This window comes from Oreochromis niloticus, linkage group LG1 (assembly GCF_001858045.2).
Source record: "Oreochromis niloticus isolate F11D_XX linkage group LG1, O_niloticus_UMD_NMBU, whole genome shotgun sequence".
Taxonomy (NCBI): Eukaryota; Metazoa; Chordata; class Actinopteri; order Cichliformes; family Cichlidae; genus Oreochromis; species Oreochromis niloticus.
The window spans coordinates 33,190,110-33,202,620 of NC_031965.2; the positions used below are offsets into that span (position 1 = coordinate 33,190,110).

Genomic DNA, 12,511 nt, shown 5'->3' on the forward strand with positions numbered 1-12,511 from the left:
GAACAATAAAGTATCAAAGTGGCAGCCACAATATGAGTTGGACATCTGATCTTAGATGAACAGAAGAAAGAAGAAGAAAGCGAATAATGCCATCCCACAATCCAAAGCAAGACACCATCACAACATCACTGGCAAGAGATGTAGTGTTTCACATAAATTACTGTTGTGTTTTCCAACTTATTTTATCATTCGCTGAAGTGTGGATATATTTTGAACTTCCAGCAGCTGAGTAAACTATGAATGCTACATTAATGTGATCAGATCTGCTTAGAAATAAAGTTTCTGAGCTATATTGAAATGATCAAAGAGACATTAAAGTCCACAGCTGGAAGAAGGAATAAGTCCGAGAGAGGTGAAAATTCTGTGACACTGTAACAACTGGTTCGTTCTATTTTGTGACCACTGTTATATATTTCTGATTTCTCTGGCTAATTTTTTTCCTCCTTCACCCACACAATAATACAGACAGGTGCATAATAAATTAGTGCCAAAATTATGTTTACATGCCCTCTGTTTTCTTTTCTTTGTAGAACAACTGTACAACTGTACTTTAGTTGTAGCAAAACTATGCTGACAGGCTGTTCAGTTCAGTTATTAACATGATAAAACAATGATCTTTACATTTACAGTTTGTAGTTTTGTGTTATGAATCCCATCCTGTCCTTATTGTTGTCCAAATGACAAAGACAAGACAAAAACACTTTGTTCGTAACGACAACATTCAAAAGTGGGGAAGCACTACAGGGCGGCACAAGTAAAACTGCATACAGAGTCTGTAAAAACACATCGTTACCAGCAAATGCACATGTGAAGATAACGTTGGCACAGTTGCAACCTTAAATTTAAGATGTACCTTTTGCAGTTCACCCTCAGAACACTGTAATTTCATTACATCACGTTACATAAAGCAGTAATTTTCTGTTGATTGAGGCTGACCTTTTTTCCTCATAAATTTTCCTTTGTTAATGAGGAAAAGACAATGGATATAATGTAAGCAACTAAAGCCTACAGTGACCTTTGACCCTGTGCCATAAGTCACCGTAAAAAACAACATTGCATTTATATATGTTTTATTATTCATCCATGTGTTTCTGTTACATATTGAATGAACTACCAGCTGTTCCAGTGCTCTTGTTACGTACAAATTACTTTTTTAGCACAAGCACACAAAGGTGCTATATATAAAGATATATATATATGTGTGTGTGTTTTGACAGAACGCGGTTCAACTCTGCATTCACATTTTTTTCATTAATTTCTTTTTCATTTTGAACTTCTGCAGATTTTCCCCGGCTGTCAACTGTCTTCTTCCCTCCCAGGCCGGTGATAAAGAGGATCTTCCTTCTCTTAATCCACATTAGCTCTGATGTTGTTTACTCACATGTAATGAGTGAATAATCAGCACAGCGGTGCTAACCCTTTCATCCCAAACCCTTTTAGCCCAGAGAGTTTATTAACTCTACCACGATGAAAGACCTCAGTGAGAATATTAGGCTTTGTGTTAGGCTTACTGCTCGCATATCAAATGAAGCACATGTAGGTGGCAAATGAAACACTGGGGCCTAATTCTCCAGCCTGATATGCAGATCCACTATTCTCTATGAATATTAAAGTACTCTCAGTGGGCTTAGCAGGTAATTAGGGCATGAGGTGAAAGAAAAGGGAAAGAGCAGGGAGGGATCCTAGTCTAGACTCAGTGGTGCCAGGAACCTCTCTGTGTTTGCAGTGCCCCATTAACAAAGATACACTAAAAGAAAACTAGATAACCAGTCACAGAGACTGATCTCTGACATGTTGTGGAGATTTTTCAAGTACTTTAGCCCCCCAACAGAGACATTAAGAGGCTTCTGGAAAGGCTAGTTTCTGGGGTATATGTGTGTGTTTGTACTAAAGAAAGATTACTGAACTTGTAATATTCAAATGAAATTTTTATTTTTCTTATTTATGTGAAATAAACAAAAATGACAGGACTGTTATTCATATATAAGGCCAGGCAGTTTCATATAGAAAGAACTTTTGTACACACAGACGTTGTGCAGAAAAATTAAAGCAAAACACAAGTTAAAAAAATAAAATCAAAAATAGCACAATTCAAACTTACAACTAGAGATGGCACGATACCACTTTTTTATGTCCGATACCGATACCGATATCATAAATTTGGATATCTGCCGATACCGATATGAATCCGATATTGTGTGTTTTTTAATCAATAAAACTGTTTTTTAAATATCTTGCTGCATTTTGTATAAGTTCATACTCAAGTTTAAATAAACAACAACACTAAAGCTATTCTGTTATACCTGTATGTAAAAAATACACTGCACCCAAAATATTTCAAAGTTCAGCAACACTGATCAATCTAATAAACCTTACCTAACTTAAAACCTAACTTAAACCTACTCCATCCTCCCTATTCTGGTATTTTAAAGAGTACTTAGCAGAAATATTAAGCAACCTAACTAATAGGGTTGCAAACTCCCAGCAAAAAAAAAAAGAAAAATAAAAAAGGGGGAACCACCCCACACCCTCCACCTCATGATGCTTAATCGATGTAATCAACTTTAATTTGATGCAGGGTGAAAAAAAATGCACAGAAACAAATTATTTTTCAAGAATAATTAAATAGATTCAACATCTTTCTTCAACAGAATTGCAGAATTCACAGACGGTACCTTCCCAAAGGAAAAAGTACTATAGCTTACTAGGATATATAGACTTAAGAGTTACTATATATAGTAATGGACTTCTATACATTTTACATCAGATTAAAACTTTGGGTGTAAGATTCAGATAATTATTTATTAAAAGCTAGATATTTTAAATGAGAATAAGAAAGAAAAGTATGTCTTTGTGCCCCCTTTTCCCTGTTAATGCCCTATCGGCCCCCCTGGCTGCACTTTGCTAGATCCGCCCCTGCACAGTTACCAGCTGTCAGCTGCGTAGAAAAGGATCCTGGTGTAGAAAGTAATATTAAATAAATTCTAACAACAGCTTATCAAGGTTAAACGTGCTGCTGTTGTTCAGCCGCTGGTTTCCTCTTTCTGGTGCAAAGTGGGCCAAAAACAAAGAAGAGAGAGGGACTCGCGACAGAAAAGCCGATCAGCTGATCATTAAGCAGTTTCACGATTGAAGTAGCAGCAGCAGAGGGAGAGAGAGGCAGTCGCTCCATATATCGGTTGTTAAGCTTAACGTGGGTACGCTTTACAAACATTCAGAGATGAACTTTCACACTTGCTTTACTTCTCTCTGGGATAACTTCCTCGGAGATGAAATGCTGGTTTGGTAGGGAGGCTACAAATACACACAGCCGCTCTATCACGTGAGCATACTGCTGCAACGTGCTACGGTTATGAGCCGAGTTACACCGTGTTGCAAGTTTTGTGAGGTGCTTTTTTGATATTTAATGGATCGGATTACATTTTTTATTTTTCGCCGATCCATTAATTTAGGTCAGTATCGGACCGATACCGATGTGTAATATCAGATCGGTCCATCTCTACTTACAACACTACAGTCTGGTGTTTATAACCTAAAAAATGATGACAGAGAGATAAAAGAGCAAAAGTAAATAAGATATGAAGATAACATGATTTGATTTGAAGATGACGGTTAAAAGAATAAAACAGAAATGAATCCATATGAAAAGTAATGACTATTTATGGATTGTCATCTTCTGGAAGATGTGAGGTGCTGTTATGGAAATCATATTTTTCTGTATGCGTTTGCAAACTAGTTAATGCTATAAATGCCATTCTTTGTGGCACAATTCACGTAACATATTTATCCCTATAAAAATATAAGTTAAGTTAATTTTTGCAGCCAGCTGGAGCCTTCCCAGGTGGCTTAGGGTAAACCTGGGCAGGTTGCCAGTCTGTCACAGGGGCAACGCAGACAGACAGCCATGACACATCAACCTAACATGCATGTTTTTAGACTGTGGGGGGACGCTGGAGTACCTGCCATGGACATGACTTTCTATATTTCTTTATATTGCTATATATGAGTTATATTTGCTAGTGGCAAATATCTACTATGTATTAATACCTAAAAAGCCTACAGCTAACATTTTAAAGAATAAAAACTTAACCATAACCATAATAAAAACTTGCTAAATATTAAAAAACAAAACAAAACTGAAATGAAACAAACAAATCCTGAACTAAATGAACACATTTTTTATAGTTCCCAGGCATAGTTCTATAATATAATATAATATAATATAATATAATATCATATCATATCATATCATGTGAAAATCACATCTAAAATTATTTTTTAAGCTCTGTGAAATATTATAGATCATATTTACCATTATAGTATTTTTTATGCTAATCATATTTATTGATAATCCAATGATTCTGATTTATTTTGAATTGTAGGAGATAACTCAAACTGTTGCAGCCTCACATTTAATTAAGATAAACTGGTTGAGTAGTTTGTGGATATTTCCCTCTATTATTCCCAGTAGATTGTTGTTTTATTCTGAATTCACATTTGTGGAGGTGTTCCTTTCAAAGTATTACAGCTACAAATGAGTGTGGGAGATGGGTTCTTCTCCTCTGTATTTGTTACCAGCAGAGGGCGCCCTCGGGTAAATCCCCAGAGCTCCATGCTGCTTTGTATGTATAATATAGTTTCTCAATACTACATTATACAAGAATGGACACAAAATATAACCACAAACATACATTTTTTTTTTTCAAAAGTGCATTCAAAAGTGTGCTCAGTTATATTTTATTTAGCTGTGTGTTATCGCAGTCTTTCCTTTTTCACATGTGCACACCTAATCCATGCATATGAAATGTGAATGAAAGAAACTGACTGGTGTATCGTGCGAGAGAAGCTTCGAATCTGGACAAGATATTTTATATTTAAATGGTTTATTATAAATAGTGGTATAGAGAAATAGAAAAATAACTGTTAGTCATATCAATATTTACATGGAATTTTTCAGAGGAGGAAATAAATAAAAGATAGAATTAGAAGGATTATTTCAAATAAATAACTTGATTCACAGTGAGGCAGTAAACACAGTAAAGTTTTTGTCTTTTTCTGCTGACGATCACACAGAGATTGGAGTGTTCAACCCCAATACTCCCTTGGAACCAGCGGGGTGCAGAAGTCTTTGCCACACATCTGTTTTGAAGAAAGTGGAAGATATATTAGTATTAGAAACATGCAAAAGAAATTGTTGTACAAACAGTGAATTCTGAATTATGTGACTGATTTAATATTCACAAACCTGACAGGAAGGCTGTGGCACTGGAGGCGACTGTAGGATACCGTCCATGCTCATATCTGTCTGGGGAGCTTCATTGTACGGTCTGTGGTGCTGATCCACTCCAATACTACAATTCCCAGAATGCACAGTATTCTGGCTATAACATGGTGTTGGGTACAGGCTGCTCTGGATCACATTCTGGCTCTGGGTCACTTGTCCTCCTGTGGAAGCACTCTGGAAGTAGCTGAGGATGTCAGGGGAGGAGGTGTTACTGACTGAGGTGTCTGCTCGTTCCCTCCTCTGAAACAGCACCTCTTCGCTGAGGCCCAGCTGGGATGAGAGGTAGGAGATGTAGCGGATGGTGAGTCGGAGGGTTTCTATCTTTGTCAGAGTTTGTCCGGCAGGTGCCACTGAAGGTGGAAGGTAGGATCTGAGGTGATGTAGAGCCTTAGTCAGATCCCTCATCCTTAATTTCTCCTTTTCGCTGGCGCTCTCCCTCTGCTTGCTCCGGATCCGAGTGGGCCTCCCAGTCCTGCGCCCACGTCCGGACAAGGAGCACGGTGAGGACTTGAGGCTTTGGGAATAACCGGTCTTGGCTCCCTTGGGAGTACACTGTGGGAGCTGCTGGTAGCCAGGAGAGAGGCTGGAGACCATGGAGTGGACAGGAGAAAGTGTCTCTGGGGAGGAGATGCTGGAGAGGTCCGAGTCGGAGCACCACTGGTACTGCAGACTGTAGTCAAGATGAGGAACTGAGGAGGTATCCATGTTGTGTTAAAGAGGCTCAACAGTGTGACCAGAGAGACTGGAAAGCTTTAAGTGCTCCTCAGCTCTGCTCCAGTGCTTTATAAGCCCAGGCCAGGCCACAGAGGTGCGAAGTGACACCTCCACAGATTCTCACAATCACTGTCTAAGCAGAGGCTACTGCCCCTGAACACACACACACCATGAGTGGGACCCTGTCTCTGTACCTCTCCCTCTGGTTCTCCCTCTTCTCTGAATCTGGGAAAGCTCAGCTACAGCAGTGGACGTGTGAATTTTGACTCCTTCTGAAAACAATAAACAGATTTTGGTTTTTTGGCTTTTTGTCCCTGCAGCAGGCCAGATGCATTTTGCACATGTTTAAGGGATTTGTTTGGAATAATCTCATTTCTCTTTCTTACATTCACTTGCTAACAAACACACAGACACAGGCAAACATGCGAAAAGGTCAGCGCACTCAACAATATGACAGAAGAGTGTGAAGAAGACATACACTGCTGAAATAAAGCAATGATATACGATACAGAAAAACCTGCCTGTATGCTGACTTAACCACAGTTTTTTACATTGGCTCCTGAAGATGGATGTTATGTGTATATGTACTTCACACTAATCTGCAAAAGTACCAAGAAAAGTCAACAATGTTTACTATAAATTAGAAGTATGTCGAACTTAATCAGGATTTAGATCCATTATCAGGAAATATGTATCAACATGCTAAATTTCAACAGCTGCACGACAGATAGTATTAAAACAATAACATTTTCTAAATCTGATTCTACATTAGAGTTATTATGGTACCGATATTATAGTTTCTACTTAGCTTTCCATTTCCATTTTCAAGTCTCGGTTAGGGTTTCCAAAGTTGGGTTCTTCTTTAGTTACAGTTTAGTAGTAACATGCAAGATTTACGTTCAGAACAGGTTTTTATAATGCAAACACTTGACTCCCAGTCTTAATAAACATGTATTTCAGCACCCAAGCAATATGTTGCATGAGGCTGTAAACCCCGACACCCTGTGTGATCAGCTCTTAAATTCTTCTATGAAGTGCAGCTTATGCCTAAATGCATGTTTTATGGATTTAAACCAGTTGAGGCAAGCCCAGATATTAGACTGCTCCTATTATCTGATTCATGTCGACGTCAGATGTTGCAGGTTGGCCTGTGCAGGGTTTGAATTGGGTATGAATATTGTTTATGACTTTATTAAAACACAACACTAATGAATGACATTAAGTAAAATATTAAAAGCTGGCATGCAGACTGAAAACGCTAATCCAAGAGTCTGGGATTGTGTGTTGTTTTAATCATGTGTGGCATGTATTTGAACAGTGGATGTGCTGCTTCAACAGGTCTTTGCCTCTCCTCACCTCACTCTAGCCTTGAACCTGACAGCGTCCTCTATTCTTCACTTCATCTCCTTCATTTTACATCCCACCATATCTCACCTGTGTGATCATTTTATTGTCACAGCAAATCAGGCGTGAGCGCCAATCCTCTTCTGTCTTTACCTCGATCGGTGAACTGAAACCGCTGCTCTTGTTTTATGTGCTTCAAGGAAGAAAAGTTATGTCCTAAATGGCTAAAATGCAAATATAATGAGGTTTAATGGAGCCTAATGAACCTCTGTTATCCAGTTAAAGCTGAGGTGTGATTATTTCACACTCATGGGAACTGATGAGTCTGAAGGCGTCACTTCACACCTCAGCAGTGAGAACCAGGAATGCTGGAAAATATAGTCGCTGGTAACCTCTCTGTGTCCCCAGTCTTTCTGTGTTTTCCCTGGAAAAAGCGCAGTATTAAAGGAACAGTTCACCCCAAAATTCCCTTTAAGTGTTCCATTTTTTCATCTGGTCTGTAATTTCCATTATTTTGATGTGATTTGTCAAGTTTTTGAGAAATTATACTTGCATTATGGTGGTAAAAGTACCAAATTAAGACATTTGAAAAACTAACAGAATTTATCTTTCCGGAAATTTTGGCTTGTGTACTCAGAATAATACACAAATCTTACTGTGAACAGTTTCAAGTACAAACTATTGTCTTTTCACTACACATCACCAACCAAGAGATGGGTGAGACTCTCAAACTCTCCACACATATAGATACATGGACTTTCTTCAGTGATAAGGCTGGTAGAGATAATTCCTACATTAAATGGTTCACAGTAAGTTTGTGGATTTTTAACTAAAGGAGGATTTTTGGAAAGAGACATCTGTCAAGTTTTTGAAATTTATTTTTACGTGTTTGTACACTTTTAGCAATGCAAGGTGAGCACAGTTTAGTTCCAATATATTCAAGAGAAGGCAAACATTTCCCCAGTTCATATCTCCCAAAGGGGAGACCGGTGTGTCTTCGGTTCCCTTAAATCAAACGATTGCCCTACTGACGGCTTTTTATGGGGTAGATTTAGAACATAATAGAGATGATAAATTTCCCATTTTAGTGAAAAACTAAAGTTTTAAATTTTGCATTCTTGTCTTAAAAAAATATGGCGTCTTAAATCTGAAACCTATTCCAAATAATAAAACATTCAGGCTTTATTCGAGTGTACAACTTCACTAAAAAAACAACATGACATGTTTACTGATGATCTGTGAATGCTGAGTCTGTGCATGTATGCTTTTTCACAGCATTTTCCAGTTGGATGCATCCCCTTTTCTGAGCTAGGAGGCAATTTGTCTTTCCTGTCTGTGTTGGACTGTCTGCTCTTTATTAAATCATCTATTAAACATCCAAGCTGTCATAAATCCAAATCCTGTTCAACACAGCAGTTAATTCTGTTCTTTCCAGTTGGCTTTGTGTCAATGGCGTATTCTCCTTGATGGAGAACTGGCATGCTGTAAAGCAGGTAATTAAATAAATACATGTTTGTAGACAGTGTCCTCCAGCTGGGAGCACATTCAGTTGTTCTGACCAGAAAACAGAAGAGCTGGAAGCTCCAGAAGGCTTAAATATGACAGATAAAATGAACGGTAAGGACATAAGTGTATAATATGATACTGTTGTGGCCTGAGCTCAGAAAGTGATGGATAGGTATGTGCTATGTCAGGCTGCGGGCAGAGTGAACTGGATTTGAACCCGCTGCTCGACCCTGCCAGTCACTCTGAGCAAGGTGAGGCTGTGGGAGCCTGGCTGAGAGTTTGGCACCTCTGGGTGGATGCCCACCCACAGAAGGCTCAGAGGCTGGGCTGCCTGCCACCTGTCTGTGTCTCCATCAACCCCACCACGACCTCCAGGGTGTTCCCTCTGCTTGGACTAAAATCTAGTTTGACATCATTTATAACATCATTGTTTGGATATTCTGGTAGTGACATATATAAATAAAAAATTTAAAACACGGTAGAAATTAAACATATTATACATGCATGCATAGCAAAATAGTTTGCATAACTACATTATTTTGACTTTTATGTCATTGATGTGAAACTCATTTCAGGAGCAACAGTAAAAGAAAACTTTATAGCAAATATATCACTGTGCACAACACTGTAGTTCACGACTATTATGGCTCTCAAGGGTTTTATGTAATTCAGGTTCTTTTGATATTGAGATACACAATTTTAGGGTTAGGGTAGTCTTACTGTGATTTTTCCTTCACTGTGAAACACCAAATATCTTCAAGAAAGATTAAATTGCACAATATTATTGGACTGATAGAGGATAGGTTTGGTTTTTGGGGGGATTTTGTTGTTGTTGTTGTTGTTTGTAGAGATGTTGGACATGTTCAAACCTAAAAACAAATCCCAGTGCCTGCTACGGTTTCCAGTTTAAAATAGGTTTCCTCGAAACAGTCTACAACAGGGGTGCCCAATCCCAGTCCTCGAGAGCTACTGCCCTGCAGCTTTTAGATGTGTCCTTGTTCCAGCACACCTGAATCAAATGAATGGCTCGTTATCAGGCCTTTGCCAGACTTGATGGCATGCCGAATTGGTAATCCAACTATTTGATTCAGCTGTGTTGGAGTAGGGATGCATCTAAAAGCTGCAGGACAGTAGCTCTCGAGGACTGGGATTGGGCACCCCTGGTCTACAAGAATGGGCAATGGATGTTGCTCTATAAGCAGAAACATGAGTATGAGCTATCACAATGGCAGTGCACACAGTTCACTTGGGTGACAGAAGAAAAACATTTTGCTAAATTTGGTCAAAGCTAAAAGCCTTTTTCTTAAAATTCCAAGAATCACTGCATTACTTAAAATGCAGATCAACTGCGAAACATACTAAATATATTCATTTTAAAAACAAAGCAATCAAATAAGATTTCACAGGAAACAAAATTATGGTTCTGGGTGTCAGGCCGCATCTTTCACAATCATGGTCTACACTACACTGCAAGTCAGTCCTCCCAAGTGGGCTATAAATTAGTATTATAGGAGTAACTACTCATCTGTGGTGTCCACAACTATCCATGTGGACATCCACAAGGCATTATAACCCTAGATTTACGCTTTTTGCTACTGTGGGCATGTGGGGGTTTGCTTGGGTCTAAGTGACATACATTTTGTCATTATAGGGTGCACTCGTGGTTCTGTGTAGATGTAGACACCCATGTAGATGCAATGGAAGGACACCAAATGAGTGAATGAGTCCTGCAAAGAGACTAGAAAACGATGATGATGACTGAGGATGAAGAACTCTAATGTGCTGAAAAAATGTCAGTCTGGTTTGACTTTAAGAGCCACAGCTGCTTTAGTTATAATAAGTTTAGAGAGCTCACAGGCTAACTCAGAGGTCTCATTATTATACAAATGGCATTGATAGAGTTGACAGAGGCAGTTAAACATTGCAAAAAACAAAGTTGTGAAAAGCAGTATCATTTTAGTCCTATGTGTCCCAAATTCATGCGGCAAAAACAGCTATTTTGTTAGATTGTGTGTGTGTGTGTGTGTGTGTGTGTGTGTGTGTGTCAGTGGGTGAGGTGGCATGTGAGCGGAGCACATTTTGCACCCTAGGTGTGAAACAGTGCTGGAACCGGAGGGGTCAGCCAGAGGTGCACAGTAAATTTCATCTAGTTGTTAGAGAGTGACGTTCACAGAACATCAAAGAATCCAGCTGGCCAACACGACTGAGGTAACTTCTTCTCCAAGCACGAAGACTCTGTCAGGCTGCAGAAATAGGTCAAATTGCACAAAAGTCAAGTCAAGATTAAATTAAAATATTAGCTTCAGAGACAACATTTCACTGGCCACTACAGCTATCCTGATAAGCCTGGTAGACACATCAGCAGAGTGTCTTTCACACCTTAGCCAGAGTAAACACATCCTCCTACTACTGGCACTTGCTCACACTTGTGTGCTGCCATGTTTTTACTAGTTCCCCACAATCACACAGCTGGCCCTGACATGGGAACAGCTATTTTCAGCTCCCGTTCACTGTCATTGTGCCTGAAGGAGAAAACAATCTGCTAGAAAACAATCTGAGGTCACGAATACTTACATTAAAAAATAAGGAAGATATAATTTCATTTTTTTCATCATGTTTACGTGACCAAATAAATAAATTCAAATGAAAATTTAAAAAAAAAAAGTCTGTGGCTATGCTGATTGTATCTTTCTTGTTGATCTCTTAACAGATTTTTAAATGTTCTGCCAGTATTCATCACTGTGTCACAGTTTATATTCAGAGTGCACCTTTCACTGAAAGCACACTTTCATCCGTCAAGCAAAAGACTGTTGTCAAATGTTTTCTTATGGGTATTTAGTACATTGTCAGATTATATCAAATGGACAAGCTCAACATTTTGAGAAATGCGCTTATTTGCTTTCTTGCCAAGACTAAGATAAGAGTGATAGCGCTGACACACAACCCCCCTGTGATTATTGCTTTGTTTTTGTGTGACTAAATCAAATGAGATGTAACATTAGAGTTGGGACACTTCTGCAGGCTGAATCAAAATGAAGCTCGGTATTTACTGAGTATAAAGATTAACCTCTGGCAACAGGACAACAGTGAAAAGTGAGCCCTTTAGTGTGATGATGATAAATGCACATTGTGTCTGAATTGATAAATGATAAATGGTTATGGAAGAAAATATCCTGTTTCATTATAAGACATTGAAGCTTGTATACAGGAGATGTGCAGGACACAAGTCAGAGATGGATAGGGGAGTGTAAAGACGAGCAGTCAGGAGTCCAGTGTTGAGAAACTGAAAACAATTTCTGCAGCTCAAATCAAAGCAGTTTGAAATTCTGTTACAGTTTTCAGAAAGATTCATAATCACTGTTCCAGCTGGCATGGCTGGCCAGCCTATTCCTTAAATACACTTCTTATTCCTTATAGGTGTTGTATTATAAAGGTGTTGTAATCTGTGTCACACCAAAATGCATTCTCGCTGCTTATTATATGAGGATAAACAAAGAGAGAGAAATGGGAAATGTACTTCAGGGTGGAGTTGGTCATGAGCTCAAAATACTTGAGTTCACACATCTTCATAGACATCTGGAATGACTGCTCATGTGGATCTCAGCTCTCCTTTATATGCAAACAAGCACATAATCTACATTATGTCTCTACTACAGGAACCAG

The 12,511-nt window shown here is 38.8% G+C and overlaps 1 protein-coding gene across 1 annotated transcript; it reads right to left on the minus strand.

The window, feature by feature from the left end:
* Positions 1-5,085: 5,085 nt before the first annotated feature.
* Positions 5,086-6,075, minus strand: LOC102078011 (uncharacterized). The gene is made up of 2 exons (XM_005447882.4): positions 5,246-6,075; positions 5,086-5,139 (listed from the first exon to the last, which is right to left on the minus strand). The coding sequence occupies exons 1-2, from the start codon at positions 5,987-5,989 to the stop codon at positions 5,086-5,088; spliced, it is 798 nt and encodes a 265-aa protein (XP_005447939.1). The 5' UTR covers positions 5,990-6,075.
* Between the last annotated feature and the right edge of the window lie 6,436 nt (positions 6,076-12,511).